At 42.0% G+C, this 26240-nt stretch overlaps 1 protein-coding gene across 1 annotated transcript in view; it reads left to right on the forward strand.

Moving 5' to 3' along the window:
- The window catches only part of LOC124292273, a 69275-nt gene that overhangs the window by 38016 nt on the left and 5019 nt on the right, over positions 1 to 26240 (forward strand). The window contains exon 2 of the mRNA XM_046729334.1: positions 13731 to 13793. Coding sequence (XP_046585290.1) covers positions 13731 to 13793 — 63 coding nt within the window. The remainder of the gene's footprint in view (positions 1 to 13730; positions 13794 to 26240) is intronic.

Raw genomic sequence — 26240 nt, forward strand, 5'->3', positions numbered from 1 at the left:
CCAGGCACACCTACTGTCAGTCTGTCCGATGTTTCCAGGCAGACCTACTGTCAGTCTGTCCGATGTTTCCAGGCACACCTACTGTCAGTCTGTCCGATGTTTCCAGGCACACCTACTGTCAGTCTGTCCGATGTTTCCAGGCACACCTACTGTCAGTCTGTCCGATGTTTCCAGGCAGACCTACTGTCAGTCTGTCCGATGTTTCCAGGCAGACCTACTGTCAGTCTGTCCGATGTTTCCAGGCACACCTACTGTCAGTCTGTCCGATGTTTCCAGGCAGACCTACTGTCAGTCTGTCCGATGTTTCCAGGCAGACCTACTGTCAGTCTGTCCGATGTTTCCAGGCAGACCTACTGTCAGTCTGTCCGATGTTTCCAGGCAGACCTACTGTCAGTCTGTCCGATGTTTCCAGGCAGACCTACTGTCAGTCTGTCCGATGTTTCCAGGCACACCTACTGTCAGTCTGTCCGATGTTTCCAGGCACACCTACTGTCAGTCTGTCCGATGTTTCCAGGCAGACCTACTGTCAGTCTGTCCGATGTTTCCAGGCACACCTACTGTCAGTCTGTCCGATGTTTCCAGGCAGACCTACTGTCAGTCTGTCCGATGTTTCCAGGCACACCTACTGTCAGTCTGTCCGATGTTTCCAGGCACACCTACTGTCAGTCTGTCCGATGTTTCCAGGCACACCTACTGTCAGTCTGTCCAATGTTTCCAGGCAGACCTACTGTCAGTCTGTCCGATGTTTCCAGGCAGACCTACTGTCAGTCTGTCCGATGTTTCCAGGCAGACCTACTGTCAGTCTGTCCGATGTTTCCAGGCAGACCTACTGTCAGTCTGTCCGATGTTTCCAGGCAGACCTACTGTCAGTCTGTCCGATGTTTCCAGGCAGACCTACTGTCAGTCTGTCCGATGTTTCCAGGCAGACCTACTGTCAGTCTGTCCAATGTTTCCAGGCAGACCTACTGTCAGTCTATTGCATGTTTCCAGGCACACCTACTGTCAGTCTATTGCATGTTTCCAGACAGATCTACTGTCAGTCTATTGCATGTTTCCAGACAGATCTACTGTCAGTCCATTCCGATGTTTCCAGGCAGACCTACTGTCGGTCTGTCCGGATATTTCCAGGCTGACCTACTGACAGTCAGTTAAATGTTTCCAGGCAGACCTGGCTTCATTCTGTTGTATGTTTACGGGCAGACCTATCCCACTCTGTTTGGTGTTTCCTGGCAGACCACGCGTAGCCCTGAGGACGGGCTGATGATGTCCAGGCGTGGATCTGGAGATAATAAAGACACAATACAGGCAAGATATAGACAAATTAATCTGACAGAAAAGTAGATGATTGAACCGTATCCAGCCACCAGCTTCAAGACCATGGATGTTGTTTCTGAATCACTCCCAATTCGGGAGACGCGCCATCATTACCGACAACTCAGCTATATATATATCCGAGATATTCGACAGATAAGCAATTCCCTTAATATCTTAATTACGTTTCTCGTTCAAGTCTTCTATAAAATCTCTTGAATCTATACAAACGTCGACGATGTATTATGTGAGAGTCTGAGTTCCAAGCATCTCCAGAGACGCATTTAGAAGAATACTAAGAGAAAGGAAAGCTACTCATGGTGCCATTCCACTTTGTGAAGCTATCCCCATTTTGTGAGGTTCTCCCAAATTTGACTCGATGCCTTCGTCAACAGACGATGTAATTACAACTGCGCATTCTCCCTGTTTTACGAAACGCACGTTCTTAAAATCGATTACATCCTTTTCTAATTTCACTTTTCGGTGTCGTCCCCATCACTGATGTTCAGTGGTTACTCATATTTGATGGATTAGGATCAATAAAATATAACAAGCATTTTTCAGCCGGAGTAGTGTGTTCAGATAGGTGAAAGGGGCGTTCGTGTAAAATTCCCCCAGTTTTTACCATTGCCAAATCGATGTTGGTTCGTGGGTTTTGTGAATTACGCACATGTTATTATCTCTGTATCAGTGACTCTAATTCGTTATAATAATGTGACTACTGCAGATTATTAAGCATGTGTTTACATGAGTTGACAGCGGGTGTGCTGAGCGGCCATGGACGCAGATTGAACACAGGACATAATCGTTCTGCAGTTGATCGTGATTGTGTCTTGTCATTTAGCGTTAGTGTCGCTGAGATCAATAAGCGCTTGTGAAATTCCTAAGACACTCGAGACTGTGTACTTAGTGCCCTGTTATAAGCAAAGATGATTAAAGGTCGTGTCTTGAGTGGGTGAGTGAGGTTGTTTTAACGCTGCTTGGAACAGTATTCTATTTATATCAACGCGCATCAACTTAATGTAGCAGGAAAGTGATTGAGTGAGTATAGTTTTACGCCGCTGTTAGCAATATTCCAGCAATATCACGGCGGGAACACCAGAAATGGGCTTTACAAATTGTACCCATGTGGGGAATCGAACCCGCAGGGGCAAAGTGATGAAATGATGACTGACTGACTGAGTTTGGTTTTACGCCGCCTTTAGCAATATTCCAGCCTTATCACGGCGGGGGACACCAGAAATGGGCTTCACACATTGTACCCATGTGGGGAATCGAACCCGGGTCTTCGGCGTGACGAGCGAACGCTTTAACTACTAGGCTACCCCACCGCCCCGATGATTTATGAGGTGATGAGGTCTACAGTCATTTAGCACCTCGGAGAAACCCCTAAGACGGGTATGTTGCTGACAAATCTTGCTACAGAATCGGGCCAAACCAGTGGAATTTTGACATTGTAGTTGTACTAACTTCAGGTATATTTAGCGATGTAGATTTTGTTACACGGTGCGATATAAATATCACCAATGGTACGTTACAATGAAACCCCCTTTTCATCCGAACACAGAAGAATAGTCTTGATTTAGGAATAATATTCATAGAATAATGTGTCTTTGCATATGACATGTTTGTTTTATTTCCGGGGCTTGAGTAATTCGTTCTTAACACCCTGTAGCCTTTATAATATGTATTCCTGTAATTGGATGTACGTATAATTGGATGCACGTATAATTGGATGTACGTATAATTGGATGTAAATAATAATACAGAGTGGCACTTCAATACCTGACTGTTATCACAGAGTGAGTGAGTGAGTTCAGTTTTACGCCGCCCTCAGCAATATTCCAGCTATATGGCGGCGGTTTGTAAATAATCGAGTCTGGACCAGATAATCCAGTGATCAACAACATGAGCATCGATCTGCGCATTTGGGAACCGATGACAAATGTCAACCAAGTCAGCGAGCCTGACCAGCCGATCTCGTTAGCCGCCTCTTACGACAAGCATGGGTTACTGAAGATCAATATTCTAACCCGGATCTTCACGGGTCTTTAATCACAGAAATAATAGATATATATAAATAGATAAATATATATACAATATACCAATAAATCTGGAAGAGATATATATAAATATACCATAAAAGGATAAGCCAAGTGGCCTATGAGGCGCTAGAAGGTTATATATATCTTATGATTTGTTTGGACAGGCAATTTTGAACAAACTCACTTCCCTAAGGTGAGACCACATGTATCACACATGCTTCGTTGTGGGTTACTGAAGATCAATATTCTAACCCGGACCTTCACGGGGCTTTAATAACAGAAATAATAGATATATATATAAATATACCAATAAAGGAAGATATATATATATATAAATATACCAGTTTCACAAAACTAGAGTTGATCTATCATGACAGGTCAGAGTAACATAATAGATTAATAAGTCACATCATTTAATTCATAAATTCATAATCTCCAAGCAGGTATTACAATACAAATGTAAAACCTCTCAGCAGGTCACAAGTTTTCTTCGCGATGCTAAGATAACTGCGCACAAAACCTTAGACAAAAGTCCCTACACGTTTAGAAATTGTAATTGTGGCCTAACATCGACACCCCACTTGTTTCGAACTTCGTGTTGCTCGAAATCCGTGAGAAAGAGTCGTAAGTGAGTATGGTTACACGCCGCTTTTAGCAATATTCCATCAATATCACGGCGGTGACACCAGAAATGGGCTTCACATACTGTACCCATGTGGGGAATCGAACTCGGGTGTTCGGCGTGACGAGTGAACGCTTTAACCACCTAGGCAACCCCACCGCCCTTCAACGCTTATGAAGAAATTGGTGTCAAGCAGACGACATCCGGTGTCCTGACTAATTTTCAATTATCCATACATATAGTTATCGCTGCTGTTTTGCCTTTAACGCCAAACGGAATCTGTTTGGGCAGATTATCGAGGCTGATTATTTTCTGGCGCTGACGTTTGATATTTTATTGATACGACATGATTGTGTCCATCGTAGGCCGGGTGAACGTCGCGAGTAGACGCGTGTCTCACGCGAGTGTTCCCGCCTGCCGACTGCGAGGCCGAATATTGCCAGCGTCTGCTGCCTGGCCGTGTGTTGTTGTTTTGGTGCTCGGTGCCCTTCCTCACAGCAGGTATATCAGCGTGAACAGCTGTCTCAGATCGATTTGGATGATGCGCGCATGTCGTCCACGTTCTACATGTTTCCCGGCTTAGTGCTGCTCGTAGTTCGGAGGTTGGCTGAAAGAAAGTATGATTTATCATCTCGACCTCCCTGCTCCAAGTTCAGGGAGCTGCTGATCTCCCGCGTTTATGATTTGAAAATGTGTATGCTTGTACAGTCAACTACGATTATAGCGAAGTGAAAGGGACCACTAATTTTAGTTCGTTACAACCGTTGTTCGTTATACGCATTTCGACTAAAACGAACAGCAAGTTGCCTAGACCAAAGAAATGTTCCTTGTATGTGTGTGTTCGTTGTAAGCATTACACAATTAATTTACTGTATGTATGTATGTATGTATGTATGTATGTATGTATGTATGTATGTATGTATGTATGTATGTATGTATGTATGTATGTATGTATGTATGTATGTATGTATGTATGTATGTATGTATGTATGTATGTATGTATGTATGTATGTATGTATGGATGTATGTATGTATGTATGTATATGTATGTATGTATGTATGTATGTATGTATGTATGTATGTATGTATGTATGTATGTATGTATGTATGTATGTATGTATGTATGTATGTATGTATGTAAACCAAGTGGGTAGTCAACTTCTAACACCGTTATCAAACAAGGTACTTCCTTCATCTTTACAACTTCTAAACTGCCTCTCAAAGAAATGTATATGTGTATATGTATGTATGTAAGGTGAGGTGAGGTGAAATTGGGTTTAACGTCGTGCTTGAGAATATTTCGCTCATATGACGACGTGCATGCGTGTGTATGTGTATGTGCGGCTGCTTGTACTAGCCCAGACTTAAGCTGGTTTTATAGTGCTAGCCCACTGAGATACCATGCCGCAGTGAAGCATGAATACCCCACTCAGACACATTATACTGACTCCGAGCCGACCAGTCCTTATTGTACCCATTAATGCCGAGCGCCAGGCAGGGACCAACAAGTAATATATTTTAACGCCTTTTGGTATGATGCAGCCGGGGATCGATTTCGCGACCTACACCACGGAGGCGGTCTCCGTGTATGTGTATGTATGTATGTATGTATGTACGTGTATATGTATGCACATGTATGTATGTATGTAATACAGTATGTACGTGTGTGTACGTGTAGACACGTAAATACCGATACACACACGTAAACGCACAAACATATACATTTAATATAATAATGGATTTCTATGGCGCTTGGTATCCAACTCGAAGCTGTTCAACGGCGCATCACAAAGTCTGGAAGGGAATTATTACCCTGGATAAGCCAAGCGGCCTATGAGGCGCTAGAAGGTTATATAGTCACATGACTTATCCCACCGGGTACCCATTTTGTGCTGGGTGAACAGAGGCAATTTTGAACAAACTCACTTCCCTAAGGTGAGACTACATGTATCACACGTGCTTCGTTGTGGGGCAGGACTGAAGTCCTAGGAACTCTCAGGAGTCTAGCTGTCAAACACGGTCACCCATCCCAGGACTCTCCGCCCCTAACGTTGCTTCAACTTCAACTTATTTGTGACCTGAGCTCTATGCACAGGACCACACAAACACATACATACATACAACATGCACCTGCAGACACAGACATAGTAACTCACACACACACACACACACACACACACACACACACACACACACACACACACACACTCTCTCTCACACTCTCACACTCACACACACACACACACACACACACACACACACACACACACACACACACACACATCCATACAGAAGCCCCAAAATGCTCTTGTCCAATTGTTCAGTGAATAATCAAGAAAACTATTTAATATTCTGGAAAACCCTTGCAACTTCATTGCACAAAAAAGAATTCATTTATTCGCTGCAAGGCAATTCCTCCCATGAACTTTTCCTTTTTGATATAATCTGGTCCAAACAATTTTTTTCACGGAAGATATAACTTGTCATACCCACACTACCCAACGGGTTGTTCTTAATTATAGTCATGACATTGAACGTCATAATAAAGTGCGAATCTCCACGCCACTTGGGGGACAAGCTTGATCAAAGCCTATTACACATACTTAACAACAAACCATAGGGGACTGTATTAATACAAGAATATTTAATTATAAGTCCCAGCATAAATGGCTGTCTTAGCTCATGAAAAAAACTCTATTTACACAAACTTGTCATTTTAGCTTTCGTTGCATTGATTTCCAATAGTTAATTACTGTAGCAGAAATATTGCCGGTAATGATCATTTTATGGCGATGATACTCCCTTCCAGTTTCCGACCAGATATTGATTCAGTCAGGATATTAATGTGCATTAGTGGGGGTATCATTATGACATTAACTGGGATATAATGTCATGTTATGACAGAGGCTGAATCGCAAGGACATGAAAACCTACCGAGCGAAGCATTAGTTTCATTGTGAATGTCTCTGTATGTATATCATTGGTTTTGGTATATTCGTAGAAGTGGGCACAATATACATTATGTATTATACTATCGGGCTAATCAGTGCGAGCAACGATAGTCTGATTATCGGGGAATGTAGAGGTATGTGGTGAGCCGCCCGATGGCTGAGCGTGAAGGGGAGGATGATGGATGGCTGGTTGTAGGTGTGGGTGGCAGCGAGATGTTGATGATGGAGAGAGGTGCAAGATGCTGGTGAATGGATGGATAGATGGATGAGATGGTTAGGCTGAGGTGGGGTGGTCACGGTGGATGATGGGATTGATTAGGCTGGTTTACTGATGGTATCCACGATGGAGGAGATTGGTCCTGATGGGTGGATGGTGGTTGGGATTGATGTGGTTGGTACACTGGTGGTGTCTACGATGGAGGAGATTAGTCCTGTCTGGCGGATGGTGGTTGGGATTGATGTGGTTGGAACACTGGTGGTATCCACGATGGAGGAGATTAGTCCTGATGGGTGGATGGTGGGTGGGCTTGATGTGGTTGGTACACTTGGGGTGTCCACGATGGTGAGGATTAGTCCTAGTGGATGGGAGATTGATCAGATTGCTGTGGTTGATTCTCTGATGGTGTCCACGATGGAGGAGATTGGTCCTGATGGGTGGATGGTGGGTGGGCTTGATGTGGTTGGTACACTTGGAGGTGTCCACGATGGAGGAGATTAGTCCTAGTGGATGGGAGATTGATCAGATTGCTGTGGTTGATCTCTGATGGTGTCCATGATGGAGGTGATTGGTCCTGATGGAAGTGAGATGGATGAAATGTATGTGTGGTTATAAAATTCTGGATTGCTTGCCTGGGTGCTGATGCATGAAAGCAAGATAAACTGGATATGTTCAGTTATATAGATAGTGTACACATCAATGGATTCTGATAGATTGGTGATGGACAAAATTGAAACGTGGTTACATTGACAGTGTACTCAATGGTGATGTTGATGGCGGATGCTAATGGATAGGACATAAATAAGAGTGTGAGTGAGTTTAGTTTACGCCGCTTTTAGCAATATTCCTGCAATATCACGGCGGGAGAAATTTTATTCACACATGTATCCATGTGAATCGAACCCGGGGTCTTAAGCGCTTTGACCACTGGGATACCCAACGCCCCTATGAATAAGAAGAATATGTGTAACATCAATAGTAGTGAGTGAGTGAGTGAGTGAGTATGGTTTTCGCCGCTTTAGCAATATCCCAGCAATATCATTTCGGGGGACACCAGAAATGGGCTTCACACATTGTACCCATATGGGGAATCGAACCCGGATCTTCGGCGTGACGAGCGAACACTTTAACCACTAGGCTACCCCGCCGCCCCCATCAATAGCAGTGGGTGCTGATGGGGATGGCTTAATGGATGTGTGTGATTATAATGGACAAGATGGTGGAGAATGATGCATGATAGAATACATCACAAAAAAGAGTAAACGATTGGACATCCTTTTACAACTCTTTTAGCAAAACCCCAGCAATGTCAACACGCAGGGAATTCACACATAATATGTTCGGAGTCAAACACGGGGCTTTGTAACGAGAAAACACTTCAGCAACTTGTCTACTCCCCTACTTCCTACATAAAAAATGTTTTAAACGAGGTACGGAGGCGAATGTAAAGATGATCAGACGAGATCGACCCCCATAACTCAGACAGCCTTTCAACCTTTGTAAAATATTGTATGCTCATTGATTGGAATAACGAGACCTTTCTCTTCAAATCTAACATTGACATGCAGTATGAAGACATAAATATATGTCTATCTTTCTTCGTGAGTGAATAGAAGAGAAAATCTTTTGATTAATATGCACGGCACATGTCTGAGGCAGAGTGTTTGCTGCGATCTCTCCCCATGTATAGACCGCGTCGAGCTCGTTATGTCAACATGCTTCTGTAGCCGTGACGTCATCTATTGATTTGTAGTCAGCCGATGACGTCACACGGGCAAAGAACCCTGCGAATCAGTAAGGAGGAGCCACTGTGGGTTTGATCGATACAAGTTCGAGGGGCACGGTCTACATCCGCCCCCGATTTCGATCCGGTTCTGTGCCAATCCAGTTTTTCATACCTTTAACTCCCTGTAGAAATGTGGAAGTAACCATCGGCGCTGAAGTTGGTTTCTTTCTTAAACCTGTCTCAGAAACTTTGCCTTAAGATACTGAGGAATTGATTGAACATGATTTGCTACTGAGAACTGGATACGTGAGCAATATCTGGAGTGGTTGGTTGTTTTGCATGACATGACCCGTCTGACGGACTATGCAAGATGTCCACCCTTCAAACTGAGCTAGTAGTTTTGATTAAATGACCGTATATTTGGCAACAAAAAACATTAAACACTTTTTATTCAGATTTCTTGGAATTGGTTGGCCTAGACTTTACTCGCGGTAAAAACCTTTATCGTGATTTAATTTCGATCCTTTGTCTGTTTGTATTGGAAACGTCTAAGACAGGCATCTCTTCCGTCTTTTTTTCCATTTCAGGTTGACACGCCGTAATATAACTGAAATATTGTGCCAACATTAAACCCAAGTCACTCATTCCAATGATGAAATGATGTTAGCTGTTCTGATATTTTAGAGTATTACAAGACACTAGAAGACCATTCTCAAACTATTTCAGTGCCAACATGTTTTACAGTCGGTGAAAAGCTGTCGTCACGCCTTAAAGACGTCGTTAATAGTTGAAGGACATTGTTATTGCTCGTTACTTAGCAACGGAATGGTTACGTAAGCAGGTGAACGGTAATTATCTCAAAATAACACACTTTCATACCAAACATTGCCTTCAACACAATAACTGTAAATTATCTTCTTAAAGAATATTTATTTAGGACTGTTATCACGGATAGGAATTCGGCCAATGTTTATTCAACGAAAATTAGGGGGTGTTGTTGTAGTGATACGACACGTTGAAGGAGAAGACGATTCTATTTTTGGAAAAGGGTGAAGTGTTCTGTTGGCTGAACGGAGACCACAGAAGACGAAACACACACACACACAAGAGCTCTATTAGGGGAACGCTGATAGAACCATATGGACGATACAGATTAGTATGGTCCTAATATAGAACATAAATCTAGCTGTAACAGTTGCTTAATGAGAATTGATTGATAACAATGGGTGACCAGGCTGACTACAGCACGAAACAAAAAAAATCACCCTCTCATTATAAAACTGTCCACTGGATAAGCCGTCAGCGCTCATCGTATTCGTCAACTTCAAATACAACACAAATGACACTGTCAGGCAAAACACGGTATACTCTTAAAAATGTTTTTGCAAAAACTTACGAGCGTCGCTATAGAGTTCCTAGGCGGAAAACATTCGCCCAGGAAGCCCAAACCCCAACTATGACTTCCGTATCAAATGCATGCCATAGAAAAAACATGTCGTGTATGTTTTCTGAACACCCAATATCTAAAAAATACGTAACTATACTTTCTTTTGATTGGTAGTGTACTTTCGTAATTTTGTTATGGAGACCTATTTTCCAGCATATCAGTTGGGCATTACCTTAAATACCAAGTTGTTTCGTGTTGGGATTACGTTTTGCACTGCAGGGAGAGTATATGTACTGCATGAATGTGAGTCATCGCCCACGTGTCCCAGAAATCCTATCCATTATTACACAATAAAATAGCTCTATGTTAGGTGCACGATCATGAAATTGAATTATTTGGCATTTGACCAAAACTGTCAAAAATCGTATCCCGTTTCTATTGCTATGAGCAGAGTTACGGAAATAAACACTGACAGCCAATCCTGTGGAACTGAGGGCAGATGCCAGGCACCACGAGACTGGCTCCTCCATGGCACCGTTACATTAACTGGGCTGCGACAAGGATATAACATTTTTTATACCTCCCCTGCTTTTAACAGTATTACCAGTGTGCTTATTTAATGCGCCTGGTCTTAAACACTCATGTTAACGGCGGTATTGATTGGGGAGGCTGCAAAAGCCTCTATATTGTATTGATGTTGTTGTTAGCGGAGCATGTTAATAGACAGCACAGTGATGATGAAAAGAAGTGAGTGAGTATTGGTTTACGCCGCTTTTATCAATATTCCAGCAATATCACGGTAGGGAGCCCGCATTTTTTACGTAACGATCAAACGTTTTAACCTCTAGGCTACTAGGTATTAATGACTTGATACAGTTGTCGACAGTATCTTACATCTTACAGCGGATCAACAGTTTTAAGGATTTTGTTTCTAAACAATGTTGTCATAGTGTTGTTTTGTTTTCTAAATATACAGTGTTCTGCAAGCGAACCGGTCGCCTAGACAATTGCTTTTAGCTAACAATCGGCGGACAAGATCAGTTTCTTACAATACGTTTACATGAAACTGAAACGATTATGGAGTTAGTGAGTGATATTAGCAATATTCCAGCAACATCACGGCGGGGGACAATAGAAATGGGATTCACACACTGTACCCATGTAGGGAATCGAACCCTGGTCGGCGTGACTAGCGAATGCATTAACCACCGCTCCTCAAAGAGGTGAGGTGAGGTGAAATTGGGTTTAACGTCGTGCTTGAGAATATTTCGCTCATATGACGACGTGCATGCGTGCGGCTGCTTGTACTAGCCCAGACTTAAGCTGGTTCTATAGTGCTAGCCCACTGAGATACCATGCCGTAGTGAAGCACGAATACCCCACTCAGACACATTATACTGACTCCGAGCCGTCCAGTCCTTGTTGTACCCATTAATGCCGAGCGCCAGGCAGGGACCAACAAGTACCATATTTTAACGTCTTTTGGTATGACGCGGTCGGGGATCGAACCCGCGACCTTCCGCTCTCCGGGCGGACGCTCTAACCACTACACCACGGAGGCGGTCCTCAATAAAAGAACGTTGTACTGTACAATAACTAAACGTGACGTAATTCGTTCGTGTTATAGTTTTCTGCTGCAACGCAGGTGACGACGAGCATTATGTCATAAACGTAAATCCTGGGCATAAACCTGCTGAGAATGTTTTTAATTAATTGATTTGTTTAAAATCAGGCTTGTACAAATCCAAACCATGTCCGGTTACATCTGTGCATGCGTGGCATGTCTTGTTACGAGAGAAAATAAATATACAGATACCTCTAAATTTATTTTCTGAAATTATGGCAAACCTTTTGATTTGGCGTGAGCAGAAATACCTGACAACCGTAATTAGGTTCCATCATTCGATAACGAGAGTAGCAGCATCGTACTCTCGGCACCAGCCTGTCATTTTGTCCAGGAAGACAGAGACCTAGACAAGGACTTACTGCTCCCAGTAACCTTATGAACAGACTTTGTTCTTCCAGATACCATTGTACTGCGTGCCCTAGAGATAGGTCAGGAAACACATTAACAAAACAAAGTAGGTCATTATCTACATTTTTCATTATGTGCGTACCTATTTTTAACGAGAGCTGATGATTTGTTGTAGAGAAAACAGTACTCAAAATCAGTCCGTACTTGTTTATCGAGCAATTAAAATTAGCTCTTCGTACCCAATTGATTATTAGGTAGGAATCTATCTTATTAAATACGTGGATATAAGCAAAGTATATGGCAAGATGAACTAACAAAGGTAATGAGAAAAATGGGACTTTCTATTATTTTAATGACTTATTAGCAGAAACATCGTTCCTATCTTAAACTAACCATACGTACTAGAGTCTATGGAGCCAATTATTCGTTTCCTGATCAAAGGGTCATTCAATACGCTTTTGATATCAGAATTATCGTCCTGTTATTATTTGCTATAAAAACAGCCGTACGCTGATGATCACGTTGCTTATTGACCCTACATGACCAGTTAATCACCGACTTCTGCGCTGGTCAGAAAAGGGGATACGTTTCAAATGACCGCTGCTGACTGAACATTGTTAGATGTGATCTTATATTACCGTAATGTGGTTTTGTGTGGAGCGGTGTGTTCTCCATGGTATTCGTGTATTGGGCTCTATGGCGGTTTGCAAAATCTAATTATCGTCGGTCGAATAGAAAATTATCGATACCTACTACAGGCCCACAAAGGTCCCATAATAGAACACTTGATGCATTCAATGTGCTTTAATGTTATTCCTGCGTGTATGTTGGGAGTTAAGGGTCAAGTTTTATAAGTTACGCTCGAGTAACACATTTGCATTGTAAAAAATCCCATTTCTGATGTCCCCCGTCGTAATATTGCTGGAATATTGCTAAAAGCGGCGTAAAATCCAACTCACTCTCACTCACTCACTCATTGTAACACTATGTGATATAAATGTTATTTAAAAGTGCACTCAGCAATATGCTAGCTGTATGACCCTACCTGTATGTAATATAAGTTTCAAATCAGTGAGCATCGGCCCGATGACATGGAGTACTTGCAGCCACCCAGCCTGACCTCCCACCCGATCCCTGGTCTATTCTCAGTTTGAATGTTTTGTTTCAAGCTCACAGTGCTTAAAGATTGGTTGGTCTGCTGGTTTGTTGTTTAACGCCGCACTCATCAATATCCCAACTATATGGTGGCGATCTGTAAATAATCCAGTCTGAAGCAAACAATCCAGTGATCAAAAGCATGAGCATCGATTTACGTAAATGGGATGACATGTGTCAACCAAGTCAGCGAACCTGACCACCCGATCCCGTTAGTCGCCTCTATGGACAAGCATTGGTTGTTGAAGACCAATTCCAACCCGGATCTTCACGGGTTGGATGATTTGTTTCAAGCTCACAGTGCTTAAAAGCCTAAAGATATTTTAATTTTATTGTTTCAGGATCGACTGCTGTCGAGGATTGACGATCGAGACTCCGACAACAACATTACTGAAGAGGAGGAGGTGAGTACAAAAATATGGATCACCACTTCTATAAGAACGGAAAATGAACGTACAGCAGAGTGGAAAATGCCCACCCTGAACATAGCGACAACGACGAACGACAATGCCTGTCATAGTTTTGCAGGAAGCAGCACAAAAATCTGCAAACTGTAGAACGATGGTAAATGTTTAAAATAACCGATTTATAAAATGATGTAGTGGAGATCTTTCAGGAAAAAATACATGAAACTCAAAAAGATTAAGTAACGAAAATGCATAATTTTAACAATGATGCTTTTATATTTATAGCCTTAATGAATTTTTCAGTGAAAGACAAATTCAGAAAATTTAAATTTGCCCTTTTTATTGCTTTAAATGTAACGTTAATCGGTCTTGCATGAGCTGTGCAATATACCATCACACATGAATTGTATCAACTGCGCATACAATTACATACAAATACACCTCTTTAACCTCACCGGCTTGACTTGCATCTCTTTGTTACGTTAATAAATAGAGAAGAGCAGTATGTAATGTTCCGATCATGCGATGATAAACAGTTGCTATTTACCCGCTAGCGAGTCAACTCTTAAATTATTGACTTTTCTCTGCAGCGTATTGAAAAGCTTAAGACCACTCACGGCAAGCCAGTGTCAATATCTCGGAAAATAAATATAACAATAGTCCGCAAAAACTTCGCTCATCAATAAAGATTGATTGTTCTCTATTCACGCACCTCTGTTGTATTGACTTAGCAATCTTAAGCCTGATATAGTGCCAATGGCGTTGTCATTTGTCGGGATGTCTTATATTTAGTGCACTGCCAGTAAAACCCCACATGCTTTCAAACGTATGTACAGCTTATGAATGCATTGTCCATTGTTTCAATATGTGTCGTTCAAATATCGCGATCGCGAGCACACTTGGTCTGTTTGTTGGGAATCGATTGATAGAAATGTGTCAATATTGACATGTTTCTGCGAGTCGAGATGGTTATGACAAATGAGTCATCGAAACCAGTTTTATGCCTTTACATTTCGATCAGGAATACTTCAAGAGCAATATCTGTTTTGCTGCGGAAATAAATAATTTTTTCCAACGTTTCCAAAGAATAGTTGTCGATGATCGAGGATTTGTAGATATCATCCATTGATGGTAGCACTGAAACAGGACAGAAACCCCTCGTCGTTCCTTGGTATCGGAACCTCCTTGTCTGACCTCTTAACTGTCCGACGTGTGCCGAATGTCTTTACGAAGGCCGCCATTATTACAATTCAGCCCAGGAAATTTCTTTGTCCGATGTCGAACAGCTTTGAAGCGTCGATAAATGATTGTATAACAGGGCAGAACCGCAACGTCAATTGACACCTCATTTCGTCCGTCTACTCGCTGTCTACTTTATGTTGACGCTATCTAAAGCCGTCTACTTCAGTGTCGGTATCCTGTTATTCGCAACGCCCAAGCTTCCGAGCAAAATCTAATTGTCGGGTGACAAATTGTCGCCGTGAAGAGTAAAGCTCGTTAAAGGGAGTTCCGACTGATTCACACATATTTGTAGTAGAAAGTTATCCCACCGACGCTGCCAATAAGGCCCGCGGTGACGTTTTATTGTGTTCCTGTGATTAAATTTGTTTAATGATGAACGGGTTGCTGCGATGTAGCTAAAGATGCTGTTGTAGTAATCAGTCCCATGTCGAAATTTCAGCTCGCACGAGAGCTCAATGTAACCCTGCCCCACATATACCCTGGCGACGATAAGAACACTGTCAGAAATCTCTCATTTATTTGGTTAGCTTTGTAATTTGGGAACTAAAAATATCCGCCGGGATGTTATCTTGTAGCAGTAGTATGTTAGTGCTAGATGCACTGGGATTACCAGAGTGATACGCGCTGTGGAATCTAGGTCGTGTAACGTCATTTGTCACTGAAAATTTGACATAATCCTCTTCAAATTAAATCAGTACGTTGCGACACCTTAATTCGTGTATGTTAGCCCGATTTTGTATAGATGCATATGCAAGTCTGATTATGGGTGTTCTCAAGTAAGCTATCTTGCCACATCGGGGCCAACAGGTTTCTGTTAAAGTGAGTGAGCGAGTTTAATTTCACGCCGCTTTTAGAATTATTCCAACAATATCACGGCGGGGGACACCAGGCACTGGCTTCACACACGGTGCAAATGTCGAGAATAATTTCAATTCAATTCAATATTTTATTGTACGAAAGGCCATAGCCTGTTTAGAGTCGAGTTACATATATTTCAATCTGAAGCAGAACAAAATACAATATCGTTAACAATAGGAGGTTTTGCGTAATATTAAAGCATGGTGTATAAACAGAGCAATTTGAAATTGGGTAATAGGGTTATTGCAGGATAACAACTTCTTAAAATTATAGATAGACATGAAGTTATATGGAATCGAATCATGGTCTTCAATGTGACTAGCGAACGCCCTAACCACTAGGCTACCCCATTGCCCCAGCTTCTGTTAGACGTAACTAAAGTGAGTGAGTGCATGGTGTTTATCATGGCCTTTCAGCTTCATTTTGGAGAATGGTAGTGATGCAATTCTCAGATGTTTACCACTTTGATGGAGCCCAGGAACTCAGTCATGGTGCTGACAAACCAAAACATAATCGAAGCGACGGGATTCGAACCCGTAATCATAGGCTCCTGTGTTCAAGGGATGTAACTCTTTGCTTAAGTGACGCCTGAGGGAAAGAGTATAGTTTCTTACAGTCCATTTGAGTCAGAAACGGACCGATGAATTGCAAATTTTATCATTATACAAAATTTCAACATAAATATAAATAGTACACATGTTTATCATTTACTAATACCCAACAGCTTTCTTATATTTGAAAATTTTCCGGACTCCACCAAAAAAGTTCTTTAAGAAACTATCATTAAAATTTTGACACAGTTCACTATTTATTACGAGGGAGGAGTGCAGAGAAAGGGACAGCCAGGTGTTAGAGAAGCACGTGCACAAGTGCCCACCAAGTTATTGATTCATTAGCCTGTGCTGTGCCGTGTCCATCGTTTCTCGCACACCTGACTGTCCCTTTCTCTGCACTCCTCCCTCGTAACAAATAGTGAACTGTGTCAAAATTTTAATGATAGTTTCTGAAATAACTTTTTTGGTGGAGTCCGGAAAATTTTCAAATATAAGAAAGCTGTTGGGTATTAGTAAATGATAAACATGTGTACTATTTATATTTATGTGGCAATTTTGTACAATGATAAAATTTGCAATTCATCGGTCCGTTTCTGACTCAAACGGACTGTAGTAACGCTGATATTATGGTTAAATTTATGAATGTTGCGTTGAATGAGTGAAGGAATGTTCTGTTACACCTCAGTCACTAATGTGATTACTGCTATATCAGTGCGGTCGAGTTAATAATCTAATTGGGCCAGACAAATCTGTAGTTGTTGTCATGTTAATAGCAGCGATCGATGCAGTCGGGTCTCGATGACTTGTGCACAAGCTTACAGACCCACTGTTTTTGCCTCTAGCTATTCCTTCAGCTGGTACTGGGTTTCGCGTCTAGATCTCCCACTGTTATTGCCCTTGGTTTTGTAGCCTTTGTCTGTGGACAGTGGCTAACGTCTCTTGTCTGGAGGACAATGGATGGTTTCTCTTGTCCGTGGAAAAATGAAATAATGTTAAAGCGATGTTCAACCACCTCGGGGATTCCATATTTCCAAAACCTTCATCACACATCTATCCACGTCTGCCCGGAGAGCGGAAGGTCGCGGGTTCGATCCCCGACCGCGTCATACCAAAAGACGTTAAAATATGGTACTTGTTGGTCCTTGCCTGGCGCTCGGCATTACTGGGTACAACAAGGACTGGTCGGCTCGGAGTCAGTATAATGTGTCTGAGTGGGGTATTCGTGCTTCACTGCGGCATGGTATCTCAGTGGGCTAGCACTATAAAACCAGCTTCAGTCTGGGCTAGTACAAGCAGCCACACATACACATACACACGCATGCACGTCGTCATATGAGCGAAATATTCTCAAGCACGACGTTAAACCCAATTTCACCTCACCTCACCTAGCATAATGTACCGTTACCTTTGCATCATGTACCCAGTACCCCGTATTATATACCCTATACCCTTTGTTCTATACCTTATCCATTTGCTGTACCCTACATCTTGTGCCCTAAAAAATATACGCTGTAGCCTGTTGCAGATAACCTATATCCTGTACCCTGTATTGTATACCCAGCCTGTGCACTGTATACTAGTATAACATATGAACCTATACGAAATACACTGTGCCCTAGACTTTATACCCTGTACGCCATTTCTCATCTCCTATACGTCATACCATGACCTTATATGCTGTAAGTTTTACCCTATAGCCGGTACCCTGTACCCTGTACACTATACGCCGCACTGTGTATACCCACTTCTCTGTACCTTGTACTTTGTACCCATATCACGTACATATATCCTTCACCCTGCAACCAATATTCTAAGCTCTGTACTTATACCTTGTACTCAATGCCTATAAACAATACACTGAACCCTTCATCATATACACTCTACTTATACCTGTACCTAGCACCATGAACACTAAACTATCTATATATACCCTGTACCCACCACCCTGAACACTATACTATCTATATATAGAGAGAATCTTACCCGAGTGTCTTTTGATATCAAATATATCACCACGAGTTGATAAAGTGGCTTGCCGAGGATATTTTTACTTTTATCAACGAGTGTTGATATATTTGATATCAGAAGATACGAGGGTGAGATTCTATTTATCATCAAAAATCACTCTTCATTATTTTTCAATGAAAAATGTACACATCTGAACACGGTCCTGCCATTAGACTTGCAGTGCAGCGATGTCATAGCATTGTGACGTCATCAAGTTCATGACGTCATAGCATTGTCAGGGCATTGTACAAAATCTACTGTCAAAATGATATCTCCTAGGAGATATCGTATAATCTCACACAAGCAATATCTCCTGTGGAACACAGTTTTGGATGATAAACCCTGTACCCCCACCCTTTACACTGTACACTGTACTCTCTACCAATACCCCCCACCCTGAACCATAGCCACGTACCCTATGTACCATGTGTCCTACTTGTACCTGTTACCCACGACCAATCGTGTTCCTCCTTCAACGTCCCCTAATCTCCTCCTATCATCCCAAAGCCATCATCAGCCACCCGATACCCACACCCCAACCCTATCGCCAACACAGAAATATACATCTCCCTATACAAGTATCCCGAAGCCGTGAAACCTCCTAACGGTATTATTAAAACCTACTCTCAACCAGTTAGTTCCTGATTCAAGAACGGCTGACACTAACCACCACCATGTTCATTCGTGTCGGGGAACATCACAAGACGATCACGTTAACGAGAAGCTAGTTGACTTGATGTCTTGTGATTAAGCTTAGTTAGGATAGATGTCATGGAGAATACCATTAATAAACCCGGCGCCGAGCTCTGTCCAAGCCACGGCTTACGAACGTCCATGATCTCCCCTCCAGGTCAGTGATCTTAGTCAGTGTTGGGGTCACGCTCAATCTCGCGAGATTCCAAGAGCTATACGTCGCCATTAATAACGAAGAAAAAATATTTCCTGCATTCCCGAAAGGTGTTATTTGCTTCTAGTTGCTAATAATGACATACTGAATTGTTGTGCGAAGTTATGGCTTTGCCAGATATCACTTTTTGTCAGATATTATTTCTGTTAGGTATTATTAGTCGACGAATAGTCATTTATGTTGCATATTAGCTACTATTGGTTTTATTTATCTAACCCCCGCCCTCACACACCCCCACATCCCAAATATCAAGGAATTGATCGAAGACACAATTACCTTATCATATAATATGATTGTTGTTTTCATTCCATGTTTATGGTATTAATACCATGTCAAATATGTAAACAATTTGTCAAACTGAGTGAGTGAGTATGGTTTTACGTCGCTTTTAGCAATATCCCAGCAATATTACAGCGGGGAACAGCAGAAATGGGCTTAACACATTATACCCATGTGGGGAATCGAACCCGGGTCTTCGGTATGACCAGCGAACGCCTTAACCACTGGACTACCCCCATCGCCCCCTATTCGTAAAGGACTTCGTTTTCTGAGATGAAATCTTTTGTTTAATGTGTTTATATATGGTTGGTGCTGACAAACCATGAAACATTGGGTGTTCCAACCCGAATATATTTTTCTTCGCTAGCCCAAGGGGCGTAACTCTCCACATTGCATTTCGGCGCCTTATACTACTGAGCAGTGTGCGAAATAGTTTCCAAATTTTGCTATCCAGTCGGGCTAGCTATGCCTGAAAGTTACCAGCCCACAAAATAATTCACTAGCCCGAAATTAGAATGTAGAAACTAAGCAAAAAATTGCAAAATGTTAAAATAACATCATTTATCAGACCATAATCTTGCATGATTTAACAGTGTATTATAACTTAACAAGTCGGAGAGAGTGATATATTTAAAATCTGACCCCATGAAAATTCATGCAGGACGTAAGAGGCGACTAACGGGATCGGGTGGTCAGGCTCGCTGACTTGGTTGACACATGTCATCGTATCCCAATTGCTTAGATCGATGCTCATGCTGTTGATCACTGGATTGTCTGGTCCAGACTCGATTATTCACAGACCGCCGCCATATAGCTGGAATATTGCTGAGTGCGGCGTTAAACAACAAACTATCACTTGAACTCACAACTTTCGGTAAAGCTAGTTTTCTGTCTCCTTGCCAGGTTTATTCAGATCAGATATGAATGAGGTTGATTTTATGAGAAATTTATTAGTTAAACGCCTCCGCAGAATATTGCCATGATTTCCCAGGCCGGCGAGTCACGGGAATGTGGTTCATAAGCTGTTTTCGATTGGAGTCAGTTTCTTCCGTATCATTTGACTTATGAACAGGTAATGAAATATTGCCACAAGGATTCTGATGATTTAATTTGTTCTTTTTCATCTCAAATCGCTTAGGATGGAATTACCTGATGACAAATGAAGAATAGTAATGGGAAAGTACCGAGTGTTCCTTAGCGTCTTTTGAGTGAGTGAGTGAGTTTAGTTTGACGCCGCACTCAACAATATTCCAGCTATATGGCGGTGGTCTGTAAATAATCGAGTCTGGACCAGACAATCCAGTGATCAACAGCATGAGCATCGATCTGCGCAATTGGGAATCGATGACATGTGTCAACCAAGTCAGTGAGCCTGGCCTCCCGAAACCGTTAGTCGCCTCTTACGACAAGCATAGTCGCCTTTTGTGGCAAGCATGGGTTGCTGAAGACCTATTCTACCCCGGATCTTCACGGGTCTCTTTTGAGTACTATATATACATGTACTTTGACATACACATGTATATTGATTTTGTTTTACGTGACAAATATTTTATTTGCTAAAGTCTGTTAGGGGCAACTTGGGTCTTGATTCAGTAGTCCGGACTATTCGCAATCCGGACGAATTTACTGAGAAACGCAACCGTCCGGATTAACGAGGCTTCACTGTATATTGAGTGACAAATATTTTATTTGCTAAAGTCTGTTGGCCCCTTTTCGTTGTTAAACGCCACAGTTATCAATATGACCATAGTGTTTAAATATTCGGGGCTGGACCAGACAATTCGGTGATTTTAATGTTATATGGATAGTTAGTTGCACGGCAGGGATTTTTTTCACAAATCATTCCTCCTTTGGAAGTGAGAATACGGTATATTTTCAATATGATTACTGGTGTTCCCCGCCGTGATATTGCTGGATTATTGCTAAAAGCGGCGTAAAACCATACTCATTCAATATGATTCACACAAAGCTGTCGTAATATCCCCAGTCAAGATCTGGGCGCGAATTGGTCTTCTGTAACCCATGCTTGTCGTAATAGATTTACGGGATCGAATTCGCTGTCGTGATCACCGTATCCCTTACGTGTCGATGCTCATGTTGTCGTTCACCGAATCGGCTGGTATACTGTCGATTACAGTATTTACAGACCGACGTCACACAGCTGGAATGAGTGCGGCTTTCAACAACATGCAGTCAAATTAACCTTATTCGTAAAATAAAATTCAACGTATGGTGTACAGATTGTATATCGATATATATCGATACATATCGCTTTTGTGGAGAGATGGGATTTTGTAGAAGGATAAAATCCAGGCCATGCTGATAAAACAATTGTCTTGGATCCCGATTGTAATTGTACACGAGATGTCCTGTGCAGATCATTATTTGTGAACCTTTCAATTTGAGTCTGCAAAACCTTTCATAATCAAAAGAAATACATCACACGAGTGCGAAAATATCATAATCTTGTGTTTAGTGATTATCAAAACGCGATCTAAACACACGCAAGGCACGTCAGTTGTATTTCCGTAAAACACTTGAACGACTGTGAAAATATTCTAAGCTTGTATTTATTTATCACAGTCAAAACGTTACGACACCAACTGTCCGCGAAAGTTAGCTCATGCTGTTCCAAACACATGCAAAGGCACGTCAATCATTCACCTCTAAACCACGAGAATATATGGATACAAATCAAAACATGAACTGCATCAGACATCCTTTTTGTCACTAGCGGAAAATGAAATGTTCTCTACTTATCTACCATTGATACCACTGGCCTTTAGTGTTGTAACTATGATCAAAGAACCTTTTGGTATTAGTCCACGTAGAAAGGGCATGCTCGATTGTACCTCAAAGGTGGTGAAGTGCAGACACCAAAGGACAGAGCTGCTGGAATGTCGCTGGGCGTTAAGGGAAGGTTGAAGCCGTCCCTCTTGTCAGTCCTGTGGAGTGGTCTTATTTTGGGTTCTTCACTCCTGTTTTTACCCAGAATCTTACAGATCTTTGTGGAAAGTACAGATTACACGGTTTCACTGATTGCCTTATTTCTAGTTCAGGTGTCGAAATCAATGGAAGGCAAATGATCACATCATTGCACGGTATCAGATCACTGATATACCCGAATGGTAATTCAACTTGTTGGCCATACATGTTCCCTTTTTTCTTCTACTTGTTTTTTTTTTTTTTTTGTTTTTTGGGTTGTTGTTTTTTTTGTTTTGGGGGTGTTTTTTTTTTGGTTTTGTTTGTTTTTGTTTTTTGGCTTTTGGGGTTGGGGGTTGTTGTTTTGGGGGTGTTTGTGTTTTTTGTTACTTGGCTTCTTGTTGTTTTCTTTTTTGTTTTGGGGGAATGGGGGAGTGTTTTATTTATTTATTTATTTGGAGTGGGAGGGGATCGTTGTTGCAGTTGGAATTTTTAAATTTTTATTCACAATCGGAGCACACATGATTTTATACATACAAATGTAAAAAGGAGCACATCTCGCCTTAATGCTATACATATTTTATCCAAAGGAATGTTCGTTTGTCCAAAGGAATGTTTGTTTTCTCAGTAACCTTCAGATGGCATTTAATTTTACTTATGCCAAATTGATCCGAACCTACGAATGTAGAATAACAAATGCCCCGTGGATCAATGAAGACAGTCTTTCCTTTTATGTGTCGTGTAGTGTAGTGGTGTGGTGAAAACAGTTGAAAAAATTGTTTGGACACAATTGTACTATTTTTTACCTAACATTGCAAACATTTAAGCAAATCCTTGGACAATTCATAATGTAATATACTATTAAAAAATCATTCCAGTAGTAGCGAACAATTTCTGGAAATGATGGGGTTCTACTCGAAACAGTGACAAAAACATATTCCACATGATAATAATTTCCCATTGAGGGATTATTTCTTTTATTGTTGAAGGAGAATGGGGAAAACCTGAGGACAGCGCTATTTTGAGAGAATTATCAAATTAGATTAGTATCGGTTGCTTAGGAACTCTATGGTACACATTAAAACAGCCCCGGCGTCTAACGAGAAATGAAGTGGTCATGCTCATCCATTAGCGTATCACAGTCTATCCTCAATTGGTGTCCTTTCTCACCGTAAGTGCCGTCGTCTCACATATAATATGCTTGGGTTAACTTTTGAGTACGACCAGTCTTGGCAAAGCTCGTTTGCATCACGTTGCTAGGATACGTTGATCAATAATAATGTTTTCTTCACATTACGACGATTGTATGTTTTGCTTATGGTATTACTAAGATTAGATGCAATATGCAATGGGCAGTAGACTTCCGACAACACAAACTTATAGAAACTTTAATTTAATGTCAGAGCAGGAGTGAGTGAGTATGGTTTTACGCCGCTTATAGCAATATTCAAGCAATGTGGGCTTTCCACATTGTACCGATGCATGAGGGGAATCGAACTGGGTCTTCAGCGTGAAGAGCGGACGCTTCAACCATAAGGTTGACGCTACCCCACCGAATAGGAACTCCTGTGCTTGTCACAACAGGATCTACCTGAGTGCGTGAGTGAGTGAGTTTAGTTTTACGCCGCAATATTCCAGCTATATGGCGGCGGTCTGTAAACAATCGAGTCTTGACCAGACAATCCAGTGATCAACAGCATGAGCATCGATCTGCGCAATTGGGAACCGATGATATGTGTCAACCAAGTCAGCGAGCCTGACCACCCGATACCGTTAGTCGCCTCTTACGACAAGCATGGGTTACTCGGGATCAATATTCTAACCCGGACGATCACGGCTTACAGGCTCTATCTAAGTTAGATTTTATTGTCTTCCATCTCACCCGGACTACCTCAATGGTGGTGAGCGTCAGTTGTTAGAACGGAACGTCGATAGTGCGAACCCCTTGCCCACCATGTCAAAGGTACTTGTCGTTACCCTGACTGGAGGTCTTTATCAAGAGTGAGTGAGTGAATGAGTATGGTTTTACGCCGTTTTTAGCAATATTCCAGCAATATCACGGCGGGGGACACCAGAAATGGGCTTCACACATTGCACCCATGTGGGGAATCGAACCCGGGTCTTCAGCGTGTCGAGCGGACGCTTTAACCATTAGGCTACCCCACCGCCCCTTTTTATCAAGAGACTAAAGAAACGAGTATTCGGATTTGATTCCATCTTTTTCTGCCTTGAGCTCCAATGGACACTGCTACCAAGGGTATCAAGTCTATTTCAATGGGGCGCTGGGGTAACCTAGTGGTTATAGCGTTCGCTCGTCACGCCGAAGGCCCGGATTCGATTCCTTACATGGACACAATGTGTGAAGCCCATTTCTGGTATCCCCATCCGTGATACTGCTGGAATATTGCTACAAGCGGCGTAAAACTCTGTTCACTCACTCACTGACTATTTCAATAGCAATCAAACCTACCAAAGATATATAATTACAAGTATATAATATAATAAAATTCCTCCATCCAAACCAAGTGAGAAAACATGAGTTTACAAAAGGTGTCGTTACAACAACGAGGAGAGTTCTTATGGATACACAACTTCTTTATTGAGCAACGTTTCGGTGTAGCTACTAACACCGTTATCAAGCAAAATTAGTAGCAAAATTAGTAGCTACACCGAAACGTCGCTTATATTATATTAAAGAAGTTGTATATCCATAGAACTCTCCTCTTTGTTCATCACACCAACTTCTAAATGCCACTCAAACAAGTGTCGTTATAAGTTAGTTTGCATTTTAACTCGCTTAAGCACGGAATGATTCCATGTAAAAGTGAGGTGAGGTGAGGTGAGGTGAGGTGAGGTGAAATTGGGTTTAACGTCGTGCTTGAGAATATTTTGCTCATATGACGACGTGCATGCGTGTGTGTGTGCGGCTGCTTGTACAAGCCCAGACTGAAGCTGGTTTTATAGTGCTAGCCCACTGAGATACCATCCCGCAGTGAAGCACGAATACCCCACTCAGACGCATTATACTGACTCCGAGCCGTCCAGTCCTTGTTGTACCCATTAATGCCGAGCGCCAGGCAGGGATCAACAAGTACCATATTTTAACGTCTTTTGGTATGACGCGGTCGGGGATCGAACCCGCGACCTTCCGCTCTCCGGGCGGACGCTCTAACCACTACACCACGGAGGCGGTCCCATGTAAAAGTAGCTGCAGGAACGAAATATACATTTTCTTGAATGCGATGTTTCATAATCTCCTACAGGGACAGGGACGGTGGGGTAGCCTTGTGGTTAAAGAGTTCGCTCGTCACGCGGAAGACCCGGGTTCGATTCCCCACGTAGACTCAAAGTGTGAACTCACTCACTACCCTTACTGGGACAGCAGCAAGGGTCATCTGGACGGGAGTACTCGAGCCAGCATAACCACATTTTCTCTTGTGGTAAAATGTGATGCCCTGTTATTACTGACTCCGAAAACCCACAACAACCTATTTGTACTCCCACGCTAAAGCCTGACTTTGAATATATACATGTACACAGATAACTGTTGGAAAGAGATTCAGATAACAAAGGACTGCGAGGCATAAATCATATTTGTTTTATGAGAAATGTATTGATAATTCGTTTTTATCATGTTCCCCAAATAGTACTTCCTTGACAGCTTCCGTTTATATA

Source organism: Haliotis rubra, unplaced genomic scaffold (genome assembly GCF_003918875.1).
Source record: "Haliotis rubra isolate DU_JTF1 unplaced genomic scaffold, ASM391887v1 Scf510, whole genome shotgun sequence".
Classification (NCBI taxonomy): Eukaryota; Metazoa; Mollusca; class Gastropoda; order Lepetellida; family Haliotidae; genus Haliotis; species Haliotis rubra.